This window comes from Theobroma cacao, chromosome 2 (genome assembly GCF_000208745.1).
Source record: "Theobroma cacao cultivar B97-61/B2 chromosome 2, Criollo_cocoa_genome_V2, whole genome shotgun sequence".
Taxonomy (NCBI): Eukaryota; Viridiplantae; Streptophyta; class Magnoliopsida; order Malvales; family Malvaceae; genus Theobroma; species Theobroma cacao.
The window spans coordinates 18530326-18548977 of record NC_030851.1 but is presented as its reverse complement, the minus strand read 5'-3'; the positions used below and the strand labels follow the sequence as shown (position 1 = coordinate 18548977).

Genomic DNA, 18652 nt, shown 5'->3' with positions numbered 1-18652 from the left:
TACAGAAAGTGCTTTACTTCCTCCTTATTAATTTGTACAAGATCATCTATCATCTAGTTATTCACATTAATACTCACCAAGCAATTGACCATTTATGAAAATGATGAAATAAGAATATCCTCCTCTAGCACTTGTGTTCATTAGGTCACGTATATCTAAATGTATAAACCCAGTAACATACTAGCTCTCTCATCTTTTCACAAAAAAATAGAAGAATTAATTTTCTAGTTTCTAAAGCAAATAACCAAAGTAACAATCTAAGTGACTTTCTGCATTTCACTTTTAAATTTACTTTCCTCTGTACATTTAGTTCTCAACAATTTTCCTATTTCAAAATTTAGAGTGAAAACCTAAATCAAAATTTTTTTCCTCATAATATGATATTTGTTTTGGCATGGACACAGATTTCTTTTTTTTTTATAGGCAAAGACAGTCACTCATTTAAAGGGACAATATTGATACAAAAAGGTTCTAATCCTTCAAGGATCTGACCTTTTAGCAGGAAACTTAAGGCATGGTCCAGCAACCATAAAGATAAAAAGTATAGTGGGGCGTTGGGCAACCTTGCGTCTACTTTATAAACGAATAAAATTTGAATCCAAAGCATAAGGACTAACAATTTAAGTACTGCCACATCCCCTTCAAAGCCAATGCAAGAAATTAATTTAGCAACTCTCAGATTTTCTCACGCGTTTTAATAGTAAGAAGGGCATAACAATTAAAAGGGTTGCGACCAGGAAACAGGCCATATTTGAAACGTAGGCAGGAAAAAGAAATGGAAAAAGGCCCATCAAATGTTTGGTTATTGGTATTTTTGGACCAACACCTTAATTAAAGGCCTTCTAAGCAAGTTCCAAAGCAACAAGCTAGTTTTTCTTTCTAATGACAGATTATATGTAATCATTTACAAAGAAATACCCAGTGCAGTGTAAACCCAAACAAGCAAACCTAGTTTGAGCAGCATCCAATTCTTTTAAGAACAGATCCTTCATCCTTGACATTAATGGTCTCTCCCCTGGACGGAACAGAAGAGGCTGCAGCATCACCACCTGTCTCGACAGCCCTCTTGCTCACAATCCGGTATATCTGAGTAAGAACCTCAGTGAAAGCATTTTCAACATTGGTTGCATCCAGTGCTGAAGTCTCCATGAAATAAAGAGATTCCCTCTCAGCAAAAGATTTCCCATCCTCTATAGAGACAGCTACAAGGTGTCGCAGATCTGATTTGTTGCCAATTAGCATGACTACAATGTTAGGGTCTGTATGATCCCTCAATTCCTTCAACCACCTTGCAGCATTCTCATATGTAGCATGTCTTGTGACATCATAAACAAGCAATGCACCAACAGCTCCTCGATAATAAGCACTAGTAATGGCCCGGTATCTGTCAAAAAAAGTGAGTGAAAAGGACAACTGAATGTGTTTTAATATTTATGGTTTGTAACCCTAAAAATATTGCAGTTTCGTGCACTTGTCAGTTTAACAGGAATAGTTAACAACAGATTTGTTATAGGGCACACTCAAGTATAAAAGAAAAAAAACAACTAAATTTCAGATTGTGAAGAACAATTGCTCAATGGCCAGGCAACCCAGACGTGACCAAAATTACAAAACGAGCTCACTATGGTCAGTATCTACATGGCATTTGGTGTAACACTTCAGACCAAATTCCATGTCCATAAAGAAACTCAAAGAGAAGGCACAAAATGTAGAGGTGGCAGGAGTAGGGTGGCATTCAAACCAAACTTAATAGAAAAGAAAAGGAAATAATTTTCTTCTCCAGAAAACGAATGTGCAGGCAAAACATTATTGGCAATAACCATTACACCACCTTGACAAACAAATGTCACTACATTGGGTAGCTCACCAAACAGAATCTATCAATGCAATCAACTTGTTTATATAATTATATAAGCAAATCAGACTTTGGTTAAATCCTAATGGTTAGTATATAGATCATTCAAAGCATACCAAACCAGTGAAAAGGGTAGCAGAGCCAAGACAGTTCCAATGTAAATGAGTCCTGAAACTTAATAAAACATATACAGCAAAGTATCACTAGATGAATTCTCAGAATGAATTATATGGAGGCAGATCATAATACTTTCTCAATGCTTAAAAGCATAATTACAAAATTCCCCAAGTTTTTAGAAACTATACTCTTCCATCCTTGAGATCCCCTAGTTCTATACATTTACATTCATTAACTGAGTTTATCTCAGGGGGGGCTACAGGTGGAAAAATTTACCTGAACCCAAAAACCCATCCAAACCCACTCGATATCCAATGGATTGACTAAAAAAGGTCAATGACCCCAAAACCAACTAACACCAAACCTCCAAACCCAAGGCAACCCGAATACAAAATAGCTCAAATCCGACATGACCCAAATACGAAAGGATCCGAATCTGAAGCAATGCTATAATCACAAGGGTGACGGAAAAACATTAAACTATCACAAGAAGGTTGTTAAAGGAAAAGTTAATTACACATTTGGCACTCAAACTATAATGAAATGTTAAATCAGTATCTAAAGAAAAGAAAAATTATACAATAGGCATCCTGAGCTTTCAGATAGTATACCATGTTAACCCATACTATACAACCGTTCCAAACTTAATAGGGAAGAAAAGGAAATAATTTTCTTCTCCAGAAAACGAATGTGCAGGCAAAACATTATTGGTAATAACCATTACACCACCACGACAAACAAATGCCACTACATCAGGTAGCTCACCAAACAGAATCTATCAATGCAATCAACTTGCTTATATAATTATATAAGCAAATCAGACTTTGGTTAAATCCTAATGGTCAATCATTCAAAGCATACCAAACCAGTGAAAAGGGTAGCAGAGCCAAGAAAGTTCCAATGTAAATGAGTCCTGAAACTTAATAAAACATATACAGCAAAGTATCACTAGACGCATTCTCAGAATGAATTATATGGAGGCAGATCATATTACTTTCTCAATGCTTAAAAGCATAATTACAAAATTCCCCAAGTTTTTAGAAACTATACTCTTCCATCCTTGAGATCCCCTAGTTCTATACATTTACATTCATTAACTGCGTTTATCTCAGGGGGCGCTACAGGTGGAAAAATTTACCTGAACCCAAAAACCCATCCAAACCCACGCGATATCCAATGGATTGACTAAAAAAGGTCAATGACCCAAAACCAAATATAACCAAACCTCCAAACCCAAGGCAACCCAAATACAAAATAGCACAAATCCGACATGACCCAAATACGAAAGGATCTGAATCTGAAGCAATGCTATAATCACAAGGGTGACGGAAAAACATTAAACTATCACAAGAAGGTTGTTAGAGGAAAAGTTAATTACACATTTGGCACTCAAACTATAATGAAATGTACAAATCAGTATCTAAAGAAAAGAAAAATTATACAATAGGCATCCTGAGCTTTCAGATAGTATACCATGTTAACCCATACCATACAACCGTTAACTTGGCGCACCTATGTGGCATCTGACCAGTCTATTTATGTCATGTGTACGTCATGTGTTTAAAATAATGCTAAAACATTTTGTGAAAATTTTACATAGATGCCATGTAGCATCCAACAATTAGCAGATCTTGAGAGAGATTTTTACCATCCAAGAGAAAAAAACTATATATTTTTTCAATTGCTGTTGAAAAGAATGTTGATGGTTCCATCTGATGTATACATGACGAAATAATTTTGATCAAATGCCAAATATATAAGCCAGTTGCCTTAGCGGTGCAATAGTTTGGGTTAACATGGTACATAATTGAAAGGTTCAAGGTGCAAATTGTACATTTAGTTTTCACTAGGTATCAATGTGTACATTTTGATAAATTTCAAGTACCAAATGTTTAATTAAATCTAATCGGAAATATCACTTGTTAGAGGCAATTTTGGGAAATTATGAAATTGGTCAGATTTTTTGTTTTTTTTTTTTGGGTTCAGTTTCAAGTAAAATAAATTAGAATATAACAATTGTAGATTACCTTTCATTTCTATCTAGAAGTTAGGGTAAAACATTTGTTTACCTTTTGTTTCTTTCTAATTATACATTCTATTAAGTCCTTTACACAGCATAAGAACCAATTTTGACTAAAGGTTAAGTCCCTCTTACAACAATTTTTTACTCTTAAAGGTTAAGTCCACTACCTTTTCTAGGTTAAGACTCTCATCAACACAACTACCAATTGACAACACACTTTAAGCCTAAAACTGTTCTCCATTCATTCTATCATGCATGTTTTATTACAGAGAGTTGCCATTAAATATGAAATTACAAGATCATCTTCTATAACCAGTTGGTGTAATAGCCATCTTGTTAAAGTATCGAATCTTGTAAAGCAGATTAAGTTAATCACAAAAAGTTCAAAGGATGCTTGCTTGACATTATGTCAAATCCAGAACACAACACACAAACATAACAAACAGAAACCAAGTTAGGCTTAACTCTTTGCTAATATCATCCCCAAATTAGAACACTATACAATTTCAATACAAATAGATTACCAAAGGCTTCATGGTATTGTAATGAGCTCTAAAGTAACAAACCATGGGTAAAATCAAGGTTTTGAGCCTACCCATTATAGGTGTAAGGCATCAACAAGATATGAAACAAAACTCTTGAAGATAACTTAGAAACTCTTGAAACAAGGTTTAAAAATATAAAGGGGATGCTCTTAAAAAGATACAAAAAAGAAAAACAAAGAAACAAACAATTTAGAGTGAATGTAATAGCACCAACATTCAAAAATATTAACACTGTTTTCATTCCCCAAGTGTGAATGTTGATGTTTCCGGAGAATAAAGAAAAATAAAACATTCTGAAGATCCAGTGGCATTCCCTAAAAACTTTTTCTACTTTAAGCAATTCTAAGTGAGAAATACAAGACCCCTCAGAGGTTTGCCCAAAAATTCTTCTCCCCCATGCATTCTAATAAACACTCATTTATCCCCCTAAAAAGTAATAGGCATAAATATTCCATTGGTAATAAAAAGCTTCTGGTTATTTCAAATTCCAAGAACACCCTGATTTTCTTTTCCCCCTTTTTCTTGTCTTTTTCCTCCCTCTTTCCTTTCTTCTTCCATCTGCCAGCAAGTCATCATGAAATTAGCAGCCATAATCTGGGCTATAGGACTGCTTCCAACCATCAGCAGGCTGGATCCATCAGATTTGGCCATATCTGGCCTTGCAATGGCTGTTTACTGCCTCAATAGGCTGGATCTGGCCTGCCTAGACTGTTTATAGTATTGGCAGCCAAATCAAACCATGCCATGGCCATTTTCAGCCTTGCCAGGTTGGATTCAGCCCTACCTCTTTCAGAGTTGGATCAGGCTGGATCCAACCTTACATGGCCAGATTTGACCTCAGCAAGCCAGTTCAAAACTTGTCTTGACCATTCCCAGCCTCATCTAGGCCAGTTAGATCCAGCCAACAGCAGCACTGAATGTCTCAAAAGCCTAGTTTCCAATTTGGTACAGGGACAAGCTCCCTGGTGGAAGGCATGAATAAATGGGTGGGGGGCGAGAAGGAATGGAAAAAATGGAGAAAAAGAGGAAAGTACTCGAAAGGCATAGAAAAAGGAGAGCAAATAATCAACATAATTTATATAAAAGGGAATCAGGTGACAATGTAAAAGAGTTTAAAATAAGAAAAAAAAAAGAAGAAAGAAATAGCATATGCACTATCTACTCGATCAAGAAATTGGATATTGGATCTTTGAGGGAACTCAACCACATTCTTGTAAAACCTCACTTGCTGAATTACATTTACTCTAACTTAATATATAGGGCTCTAGGACCCCATTGAGATAAGCCTAAGAAATAATTTAAAAAATAACAAATGATAAGATATCACTTTGAGTGATAATAAACCCAGTGATATATAATGAAATTAACAGAGACAAAATAACCAAGTTAAAATAACTAATTCTAAATGATTCTAAAGGGAACAATATATCTTTTGGTTTGAAACAAACTTGGAAACTAACAGTGTTACTTCTAAGGGGGTAAATTTGTGTTCGTATAGATGTAGGAAAATATAGTTTATTGGCAGGCATTTTAGGGCATTAGATGACTAATAGGGTTACTTCTATATTTATCCCCAACTTTAAAGACCCATTTTCCCCCACATTTGAGAGTGAAATTTAAATCAAGGGTAAAAACAGGTCAGATTAACTACGTCAAGTGACTAGTCACCACAGAAACATAAATAACTGCTGTTACACCATAAACTTGACTGATGACTGAAGTATAACGACAAACTGTGGTACATTCAAAGATGAAATTCTAATGGACACAACATTGATGAATATGTACAACTCCAAGTCCTACTGTTTTCAACTAAACTGAGCACAACATAAAAGTTATAGGTCAGCTATTCGCTCTCTCTCTCTCACACACACACATACATGCACATGTGCTCTCGCACATGCAGAAACAAAAATCTCTGCCAAAAACTTGTAATTAAATGGCCCTCTAAAAATCAGGCATTCAATTAACTGTCCCGTTAAGAATGGCAACTTTGTTTCAATTATAATGACCAGCATTTTTTTTTTCTATTAATGGAACCAACACCACCATGAGAAAAAAAAAAGTCGTGTAATACCTTGAAACCCAGAAAAGAATTGCCAAATTTGTTGCACAAATTTTACCATTTAAAACACTTGCATTAAAAAACATATCCCTCTTTTTGCAAGAATGTTGCTGTGAAAAATTATTGCTTTGGATCAGCAAAAGAAGTTCTTGGTTAAAGCATCCATTCTTGCCTGTAGTTTTAGGACAATTCCTTGCGTTAGCAAGCTTTGGTCAGACTTTCCAGTAGGTCTTCCTAAAAGGTCAACTTCAAGATCTCCTGCCTCATACTTCTTTGAGTTTCTGTTGTGCGGATTTCTTTTTCTTTCAATCAACTTTTGGACACCAATTTTTCAAGCAAACTGGACATGTAAAATTGACATCCCAAAAACTATATTTCTTTTACAGACCTAAAAGCTCATTCTAGGAGACTGCCCAACCCAAACTGTTCTACAAAAACATCAGGCTTAACAAAGTAAGGTTGCATCATGAACTGCATAGGAAACATAAACAGGGTCTCCAGTCTTTTTTTTTTTCTTTTGTGATGGTGACTTTCCCATCTGAATTCTTTATAGGTTTGGATAGATTCATCATTTTGGTGTAATTTTTTATAGTCGACAACCAGGTTTCTGGTATTAGCTTAATGAGCTCATATCTGAATGGCTGTTTTGGAATATGAACCCAGTTGGGTGTGCTTTGAGAATCTAGTACAATAAATAGAGCTTCTCTAGAGGTGGAAAGAGCCAGATCAAAATAGTGGTTTGGAATTCTTTAAGCCATCTAATTGTGGAAGGTGGATGCAAAAGTGTCCTGTACTTACAGGTTACTAGCAATCTGGGATTAGGCTTTAAGGCTGTAAGGAGTCCTTTATCATGAAGGAACACACAGACATTGGAAGAAGATTCAGACTCTTCCCACACTCGAGCGTTTTCTACAGTCCCAATACAAGCATGCTGGTATTTAGTAAATCTGGAGTCCACGAGTAATTCTAGCCAAAATTGTAAGATCTTTTCTTTCATAAAAAGGTTCAGGGTCGATAGATAACTCCAAAATGGAGATGCGTGTACCCTTGGATATCCTTGCGTAGTCCATAGTCTAGGAAATTCAGAAGGGATTTCCATAGTGACGCTATTTTGGTTAAGTAATGGAATAGGACACTAGTCAGATTTGGTAGACTGGACTTACAGGGAAATTTGGAAAAGATAGAGCCACCGGAGAGGGTGCAGAGGATTTATTTGATGTATGTGAAGAAATAGACAAGGAAGAAGAAACGATGGTTGCTCAAAAAGATGCTGAAATGGAAATCAATGGAGATATCACACCTAACAATGCTGGCTCACCTGAATCTATTTGCTAACCTACTTGAGCTACTACTGCACAAATAAGAAAGCAAACCGAAGGGAACGGAAATAAAAGGAGAAAGCATGTCAATGTTGTTATGACAATTTTAGTGTCTGAACTGGGAAAGATTTGCATTGCATTTGAAAGAGCTAGAGAGGAATTCAAGCTGAATGCAAGCATTTTTGAAAAAGAAAGTGCAAGGAGATGAGAGATGCATGGCTTTTTCCAATGAGATTATGAAGATTATGAAGAAGACATGTTGACTGCTAGCGAGATTTGATGAAAGATAAGTCAAAGATTAACTTCTTGTTCACCTTGCCTTCACAATTGAAGAAGAAAATTGGCATGAAGCTGCTTGGGAGCACTCCTATATACAGATACAAACCATCATTTGATTTTGATATTTAACTTCTAAAGTGATTTTGGATCTAGTTCTTGAGATGTGAACCCAGGGACTTTTGGCTGTCATCTCAGGAGTTTGAATAAATATTTAATTGGACTTGGAGTACTTTCTGTGGAAATTTTCATGGTTTTATGGATACTTTTGGCTAACTGATGTTTAATTATTGGCTATAGAAAAGGCAATGGCTGTCTTACAGAACATGTCAATTATTGGCCTTTATAGGAACATGTGAATGACTTGACTGGCTATTTTAGGGAATTAAACTCATCAAACTTGGTTCATGCCTTGCACCAATAGAACAATGGATTGTTACTTAACAACTTGTCCATTCAATATCCATATTCTGATCGCCACCTCAGATATATTAGATCCAGTTGCATTTTATTGGAATTGAGAATTGAAACTGTTGCTTTCCTTTCCATCCTTATTACTAATAATAAGGTTATTTTGAGTATTTTGCACTCCTTAATCTTTTTTTCTATGCAATACCAAAAACAATTATTTAAGATCAGCTGTTCATAACAATATTACGCCAAACATGGGAATCTAGGGTCATTAATGATCAGATCACCACAGTAATCTTGAAAGTGATACCAAAAAATACCTCAGGCTCTTGGGTTCAATTAGTGTAAGACGTGTGTATGGGCACTTTGATGTACTCCCTGTGGGCTCAAGGTTTGGCTTGTCTTCCCAACCAATTGGCATTAAAGCAAAAGATTTGACTTGGATTCAACGAGTTTGTTGATGCAATGTTTCTCAAATGTAAAGGTGAGTGCATTGAGACAACTTAGACGTAGGGAAATGCGTGGTTGAATGCTAGCCTAAGGTGCGTCAATAGCAATGAATCAAAGCAAAGGTGGTGCACTAGGGACAACTTGGACACAGGGGGATGTGTGTGGTTGAGTGCTAGAATAAGGGTGCATGGGTAGCTGAGAGAAACAATGTGGTTTACTTGCACAAGAGAGCTGAACACAACTCACAAGTGAACGTAGGAGATTTGTTGAGGTTTACATGTGAGCGTGTTGTCCCAAATCAAACAGAGGGATGTAAAAGTGGCATATGGAAAAAGAGGATTCCAAGAACCCATTAGGTTAGGATTTGAGCAAGTGCTGCCCATTACATGTATGTATCAGCCCTTTTGTGTGCTTCCCATGGCCTCAAGGTTTGGCTATTTACTCAAAGTCCACTAAATCAAACCGGAATGTACCACTTTCTTCCCAATAGACCTTCTATATTTCCTATGGTATTTCGGGTCACCTTAATAACATTGGAATAGAAATCTATTTAACAAGTTGTCTAAAAGCTTAAAATACTTGGAAGACATTTCCAAAGCATTTCAACCAACCACAGCTGCCAGGGAACACATGGCAACCTTTCTCATATAGCTCAGGCAGATTTTTGTAGTGATGGAACCAATCACAATTGCTAAAGAATGCTGCTTATCTTTCTGATTATGATCCAAACTATGACTACATGAATCTCAACAAAATTATCAAAAAAAAAAAAAAAGACAGCTAGATCCAAGGGAACTTTATTGATATTTAAAAAAGTGCTTTGTTCTTATTGTGTAAGATAAGGACCTTGTGTCTATACTTTTACGTTTATGAATACTGATTTTGCATGGACAGCTTTACCTAAAGATGTCTGCCCAATGTGCTTTCTAATAATGTTCTGTTTCCATCTTCTCCAAAGTCCTTCTACAAAGAACTTTGTAAGAGAAGTATTGGCAGAGAACCCCATGGTAATAAAATTACAATGAGCTTTGGTTTGCTTCCATGGCCTCAAGGTTTGGCTATTTCCCAAAGTCCACTTAATTAAATCCGAAAGTACCACTTTCTTCTCAGTAGAACTTCTATGTTTCCTATGGTATTTCTGTAGCCTCAATAACATTGGAATAGAAATCTATTTAACAACTTTTCTAAAAGTTTTAGAGTACTTAGAAGACATTTCCAAAGCATATCAACCAACCACAGCTGCCATGGAACACATGGCAACCTTTCTCACTTAGCTTGGGCACATTTTTGTAGTGATGGCTCAACCAGCCACAATTGCTTAAAACTGCTGGTTATCTTCCTGATTATGACCCAAGCTATGATTACATGAATCACTCATAGTAACAAACTTATCACAAAAAATAAGCCACCATGATGCAAGAGAACTTTATTAATATTTTAAAAAAGTGCTTTTATCATGTAAGATAAGGACATTGCATCTATACTTTTATAAAAACTGATTTTACATGGACAGCTTCAGCTAAAGAAGTGTGCCCAATGTGATTTTTGTTGTTGTTGTGTGATGCAATCAACCTTAGGTGCTACTCCTGAAGAATCCTAGTGTGAAGTTTAGGGATCTTTTCTCTTCTTCTTCTCTTTCCTTTAGTCAACTTTCCCTTGTTTTCTTAAGTATTCATATCAGAAAATTGCTTTAAACCCTAACTTCCTAGCTGTCCTACATTAATTTGTGCATGCGTCTAGCATATGTAATGCCGCCAATTAGTTTTGAAATTATTTAAAGAATAACATGTAATATCTATTTTCAAATTTTGTTATGTCAAGCAGCAACAACAAAGTTTACCACAAAATAACAATAGCAATAATAAAAGGATTCACCTTATCAACAATAGTTTCAAAGGGTTTGGATAGGAAAAAAGTTTTAAGTTGCAACCTAAGCATGCAGGAAAATGCTTACTTCATTCAGATTATATTCTTGGAGAATAAGGAGCTTATAGAAAATTTTTTAAAATAAAATTAAGCTTGCATAGACCTTACTACCATTTGCTTTGGGTAGCCTTGCAATGAAGTGAGTATTAACTTAAGCCAGACCACCAAGCCATCATGTTGGGCAATATCATAAGTACCAGACAAACTAAAAACCATCAGCTAAAACGATGCAAACTTGCCTAAGAAAATGCCCTGTCAAAATGTAGCGAGCACAAGGAAGAGTTTGTAACCCATAACTTCATTGTAATTCAATAAAAAGATGGTCAAATGACTCTGCCATAATTTAATATTATTAATGGCTTACATCTTTGTCACATTGCATCCAGATTACAGGCCTTTTACTTTAAAATAAACTTATATTTATTATTAAAATTGCTAGGGATTATGTTTTATAACTAAACCATTATATTATAAAGTAATTTAAAGGAAGTAAGCAGCCCTAAAGTTTTTGCCAATCATTACAGCATTCATTCCTTTCCTCTAAAAAATTTTCACTGTCAATATACAAGGAAAGGATAAAGTCTTCCACTTCGAGAAACCAGAAAATAACAGGATTTGTATGAATCCAATAACTTTCTGTATGTTGAAGAAAATATGGTCCAATAGATCTCATCTGATGGGAACCGAAAAACAGGTGGAATAAAAGTAATAGAAAAAGGACAAATGAACTACAATAATGCTATATCCTCACTCAAAAGCAATTCACAAAAAGCAGAACACACCATTCAACTGAAAGAGACAGCAGCAAACATTTGCAACAGACAACTAGGATAGAAGCATAGAAAAATAAACTTTAACTCTTATTGGATAAGCAAGCAATTGAATGAATCATATTGTTAAAAAATGAAGTGTAATTGTCCACTGTAACAGACATAAGCTCATTAACCATGCAATAAACCATTCAAAAACTCACCATAACAACAGTTTGAACATTTCCAGTTAGGTATAAACAAAAGGATGGAATCCAATATGATATTCAAGCTTCACACATCCATTATATTGTAGATAAATTAACAACAAAAACAAATCCTACAGGTTGCATCCTCTCAAGAGCTAGAATCACCTCTGTTTATAATCCTAAAATTTTGAAGGAACAAGAAACTTTCATTTGCTTCACAAACTGAGAATTTCTGAACACAAAAGCCTCGGTGATCTAACAAGAAATATTCATCCTTCCTGCCATCAAATGCCCGTGATATTTCATATAACGCGAAATTTTATGCCAGGAAATTCAAAAAGTACGACAAAACGAAAAAACTGAACAGCTTTCTCAGCATCAAGAAGACAACAAACGAAAAAAAAGAAAGTTAAAACCTAATTCAAAAGTGGCAAATTTGGGGCTAAAAACACCCGAACCCATGAAAGTTCAAATAAAAACAACTAAAACCACATATCAAAAGGCAGCAAAAAGGCTCCAACATAAAAAGTTAAACTAACCTTTCTTGCCCAGCTGTGTCCCAAATCTGAGCCTTGATGACCTTGCCATCAATATTCAAACTCTTAGTAGCAAACTCAACCCCGATAGTAGACTTAGACTCCAGATTGAATTCATTTCTTGTAAACCTCGAAAGCAAGTTGGATTTACCAACACCAGAATCACCAATCAGAACAAGCTTGAACAAGTAATCATAGTCATCTTCGGGTTTGTACCCAGCCATGAAAGAGAGAGAGAGAGGTGAGTTTGGTTTTTGCACAACAGCTTGAAAGTGGAGAGGAAAAGCACTGTTGTCGGGCTGGCTGGAATCCAGGGGAAGTGTAAGTAAACCTGTAACGGATTACCTAAGTTTTTGCCCAAAGTAAGGTATTTATAATAAATTTTTATAGTCCCGAAGTAACATTTCCACATCAGCCTAAAATAACACTATATTTTTTCTTCATTTCACAAATTTTCCTTCACTTTTTCTCATCACCTCCTCTGTCCTCACACACCCACTGCCGCACCTTTCATCATACCGCCGGTCAGTCGACTGCAACATTAGCCACTTATAGCTGGCCTCCCCTCCCCTTAATTTACTTTCAAACTAGCATATACTATCCACAGTCAAACACACGCCCACTCTTTCTCCCTCTCTATATTTCCAATACTTGTATGGGCCTCGATATTTTAAATGTGAGTTCAATAAATCATACATTCTGCACAATTATGTTTTGAAAAACCTGAAGTTTGGTTATCATATCTAATCTTCATGTACACTTAAGATAACTAATTTTACATAAGAATTGGGAATAATCCATTAAACAAATATTTTATCACACATTGAATTATAATAATTTAATATCAAATTTAATTCTTCTTCTATTATTTATACAAAATTGAGTTTACTTACTTTCATTAATTGTTAATTTTGGTTCAATCCTTGATGTTGATAGTGTAGGAATGTGGGCTTACCTTTTCAACAAAATATACCACTCCCTTCTTTGATCGAAGGAGTTTGCCTTACAAATCTTCTTTCGTGCACGTAACAATTTCTTCACTCTCGTTGTTATGGAGTGGCTACTAGAGTCCTCCGCAAAGAATTACACGTTCCAAAATCCTTTAGCCTTTGATGGTACCTCAAGAATGAAGAGAAAAAAAAAGGGAGAAAAAAGCTTTTTGACTTTTCTGACTTACAGAAAAACTCACGTTTATTCTTTTTGTTGCGTTTTGAAATCAGTACGTCTATTCACTATTTATAGACATATTAGGGATATAGAGATATGATATTTTAAATTTAAATAAATTAAATTTAAAAAATAAATAATCTTTATTTAAATTTAAACAAATTAAATTTAAATACAATGGATAGATAATTTAAATTTAAACAAATTAAATTTAAATTTATACTATCTCAAATATTTATTATTAATTATTCAATTAAAATATATCAGAACAATATCTAATATTAATTAATTGAATATTAGTTAATTATCCACAAATAATTAATAAAGTTGCATGTCATGTGGACACACCACATTTAAATGCAACAGATAGAATTTCTATGTGTAATATGTTAATTCGACATTGACCATATTTCTAGATATGGACATGACTTTTAATAAAAACCTTTTTTATTTTTTTTAAATTCTAAAAAAAGTTATAAATAATATATAAATAATGTTATATTTTTCAAATATTTAAAAATTTTGAGAAAATTGGAAAAAATTTGAGAAAATTGGAAATAATTTTTATGCTAAAAAATCCCAAAAAATAGAAATATTTTTTGTTTATTAAAAAATTTTGAGTATTTTTTAAAAATGAAAAGTATATTTTTTTCAAATTCTAAAAACCAAATAATTTTATTTTTTTAACAAAAAAAGCTTGAAACATTAAAAATTTACTCGTAGTGGTTTGACTCAACCTTTTAATGAACAATGTTAAAAGTGTAATTATCATCCCTTTATCTTCTAACATCTCGACAAGACTTGAAGTATGGTGTAATGTTTACTCAAATTTTGTTTATATCATTTTAGCACTTGAATATGTAATCAAACTCATTATGAGGATGTAGACAAACTCCTTTGCCAACGTCTCTAACTACATTGGCCAAGCACTTCCATGAATTATCACAATTCAAGCTGTAAATGGGATATTTCCCTTCAATTCACTTAACTTAATAAATCCTTAATCAATCATTGAATTACCTTCATGTGTCTTTTACTATTCCCAATGTCCATCCTTTTTTAGCATGTTTAGCTTAAACCACTTTAGACAATATCAAAAAATAACATTCCATGTATAAGGTAATCCAATGACCTCAAGTCAAATGATCTTTTACATAACTATCATGTGAAAGTTTTTCTATAAACACTTGAGTAAAATATCAAATGAAATTCTCATAGTGAGTCATGTTTAGTTGTAACACCCTCAACTTTGATACAGATTATGATGATGTTGCTTAAGCTATTTGATGAATTAATTTAATGCATGTGTATATGAACTCAAAGGTATGTTTATGTTTGTGGAGAGTGACTTCAAATTTTGGCATGTTTGAGGAATTTATGGATGATGTTATATACATCTAACTCTATGAGAGTATGAACTATGACACTTGGGCAAAAACACTGAAATTTTGGGTTTATGGTTGATTTGAGGTTGAATGTTGACAATGTGAGGTATGCTTGTTGAATCATGATAATTTAGTACAGTGGATATGAGTTGGAAAGCTTATAAATGGAGTTAGAAGGTTGAAAAATCAAGTTAATTTGACTTTTGGTGAAAGTGTTCTACCTTAAGATTGACTATGGTGAGGTTGTAGTTGACTCTAGGATAACAAGGTTGCCAAAATGAGCATTATTTGTTAAGGTTGACTACATGGAAACCATAGTCGACCTTCAATTATCCAACTTAGCAAGTTTGGCTGGTTTTGAATGGACATAGTCGACTCCCTTTGAACATGTAGTTGACTCTAGCAAAATTTACACAAAAAAAATATATAAGACTTTGGGCATTCCACCCATTTGGAAAAACACAAGGAAAGGAAGCTCTCTTCTCTACCTTTGAAACCCTAAGTCCCTCATTAAAGATTAGAGCTCAGTTGGAGTATTTTGGAGCTTGACAAATGCAAAGTTAGGTAAGATTAATCCACTTAACTATTTTGGATGCATTTTAAACGATTTGTAATGCTAGATTGGCTTGTATTCCAATTAGGTTACATTTTCCCTTAAGTTGGTGAATTGGTGAGCTTAAAATCGCTTTGCAATGGCACTTAAGGTAAGCATTTGAGTATTATAAGCTTGGAAAGTGAAGTAGATGGGAGTTAGGTTAAGTTTAGTGTTGGAAATATATTTGAATGCAAAGAAGTGGTTGTTTGGTTTTGTGTTAAAGAGGATATTAGTATACTAAGCTCAATGCAATAAATACTAAGAAATGATGAATTGGTATTTTAAAATTTTCTTTTGCAAGCTTAATAAAAATAATCCCTTTTTGAAAAACAAATTTTCTTCTTGTGTCAAAACCAAAGCAAGTGATTTTGCTTTGTTAATGTATAAGTCTTAATAAGCAATATACCAAGAGAGGGAGTGAATTTGTATTTAAAAATACTTTTGAAAATTAAGTGTAAAAATCAAGACTTTTGTAATCAAAAATTTCTTCTTGTGTACAAAGTGTGTGATTTTCCTAAGCAAGTTTTCAATAATAAATTGAAAAGAACAAATAATAAATCAAAGTAAAATATTTTCCTAAGTCAAATGCAAGCAAAACATAAATAATGAATCAAGGCAAAATATTTTCCTAAGCTAAATGCAAGAAACAAATCACAATGCGGAAAAATTAAAAGCAAGACACAACATTTATAGTCGTTTGACTTTTCAAATGCCTACATCCTCTCCTTTGGCAACCAAGGAATTTCCAATCCACTGAAAAAAATTCTTGCTTTTTAATAGAATTGTTAATACAATAAGCTCAATAAGCTCAATGTGAATAGTTCCAAGATGAGGGTGAATTGGAAAATTTAAAATATTTTGAAAATTTCTTTTTAATTTCAAGAAAATAAAGTTCTTTCAAGTCAAATCACCTTTTTGAGAATGAATAAGATAATTGATTTCTTATGAAATAAGAGAAGTTAGAAACACAAATGAGATTACAAGAATGAGAGAAAAACGACATAATAGGTTTTATAAAGATTTGACCTCATTACCTACGTCTTCTCCCTTAGATTCACTCAAGAGTTTAAAATCCACTATCAAAATAAGATTTAATACAATGTCTTTCGTAGATCAAGTACAACCTTTCAATACAATGCCTTTTTAAAGTTAAAGCACATCCATTCTTCCTTGTATCTTGGTTAAGGTATAACCACTCAAACAATACCTTTTCAATTAATTAAGGTATAACCATTCAACGAAATACAATAAAAGATATGAGTGTAGCTAGAATGCCTTTTAAAGGCTGAGTAGCAGATTAAGCACAATGTTTGGTGAAGAAGGAAATAAGCAATAAAAGCTCAATAAATGGTATAATAAAAGACTTAAATGCTAGAAAAGAGTACAGAGAGTATTGAATGGTTTGAGCTAAAATATTTTTTTTAAGTTGTGTTTTAAAGTCTTCCAACTTCCATAAATGTGGTGGGAACTTGTATTTATAGTTGCTGAGGTTTCTAAGGTGGTTTGGAATGCATTAAATGTAAAAATAGTCATTGTTCTCTTCATTCTAGTCTCTAACAGTCATATTATATTGATACATGTGTGGATGTATCGATACATTGCTGTTTTAATATTTGAAATTTCGTTGAAATGCATCGATACATTTTGGGATGTATTGATACTTTTGGACTTGGCTAAGGGTTCGAACATTTTGTTTAAAATGTATCGATACATTTGTTAATGTTTTGATACTTTTGAAGTAAAGAGCATTTTGTTAAAAATGTATTGGTACATAGGTAAATGTATCAATACTTTTGAGGCAGTAAGCATTCTATTGAATTTCTATTAGTACATTTTGAGAATATATCGATAGATTGAGTTTGACTTTGTGGATTTTGACTTTTCTCAAGAACATGTATTAATAGATTTAAATTTCTATTGATACTTGTCCAAATGTATCGATACATGAAGAACATGTATTGATAAATTTAGACCAGAAAGAATTTTTAAAATCCTTTTTCATTGTTTTTTTTCTCAAACTCTTTTGAAAGTGCTAAGGGATATCTAAGCTTGATTTTCAAAGCGTAGATGAAATTTTGATCATTTTTTTTTGTCATTTGAAAACATGGGATCAATTTGAAAACTATAAATCTAACAATCTTCCCTTTTTTTATATGACAAAACAATGAGCAAAATTTGTTCAAACTTTTTGATAATAGACTCCCTTGAATTTTAAAGATTTGAAAGTTGTGTGTAGATTTTTAAATTATCCTTTAATTTTGAATCCTTCCCCTTAATCTAAGCTCCCCCTCAATTTAAGGCCTTTTAACAATTTAAAAAAAAATTATTTGGCCATCTTAAGAAAAACTTGATGCAAAATCTGCTTGTTAAAACCATTCTCCCCTTTTTTTTTGTTAAATTAAAAAGAAAATTAGGCATGAAAAGGGAAAATATATAGGATTTGAAAGCATAAATTAAAGAAAAATCATGTCAAGGTAACATTAAAATCATGTCAAGACTTCAAGAAATGAGCATTAAGGTAAAATCATAAGATAGAGATCATAAAAGAGCATAAAGATAAGAAAAAAAAGAACATAATTGCAATAGAAATAAACTATGACCATTAGCGCAAAAAAAAAATAGTTGAAAAGCATAATCTAGTAGAAAATGTTAAATAATCCAAAATCAACCATCAACAGCCATCCAATATAGTGTAGAAAATTAAAGAGGTCAAAACTACCATGATGCACAACTACTATAATGTTCAAGCATGATAAAAATGGTATGATAATGTTGCCATCCTGTCCAAAAAGTGAGGAAATGTCGAAATGAAGTGATGTCCCCAATAAGGAAATCAAGGCGGAGGTGGAAAATGAGCAATAAACTATTCTTTTAAAAGCTGTTAGCGATACCATAAATCAAGATTCTAGGCGCTTAAAGCATTAAACCTATTATCCATACGAGCATCCATAGATGCCATATATGATAACAATCGAGAAAAGGCTTGCTTGAAGTTAAAAGTAGTGGACATAGATGGGTAGCTAA

The 18652-nt window shown here is 33.6% G+C and overlaps 1 protein-coding gene across 1 annotated transcript; it reads right to left on the bottom strand.

Moving 5' to 3' along the window:
- LOC18609067 (ras-related protein Rab11D) lies at nucleotides 641-13092 on the bottom strand. The gene is made up of 2 exons (XM_007044039.2): nucleotides 12485-13092; nucleotides 641-1384 (listed from the first exon to the last, which is right to left on the bottom strand). Exons 1-2 carry the CDS (start codon nucleotides 12703-12705, stop codon nucleotides 949-951), a joined length of 657 nt encoding a protein of 218 aa, XP_007044101.2. The 5' UTR covers nucleotides 12706-13092; the 3' UTR covers nucleotides 641-948.

Bases quoted from the DNA above. Each gene is read 5' to 3' on its own strand.
- LOC18609067 (XM_007044039.2), bottom strand. From the start codon at position 12,705: ATGGCTGGGTACAAACCCGAAGATGACTATGATTACTTGTTCAAGCTT. The intron at 1,385-12,484 runs GTTAGTTTAACT...TTTTTTTGACAG, and splicing joins GACACAGCTGGGCAAGAAAG to ATACCGGGCCATTACTAGTG.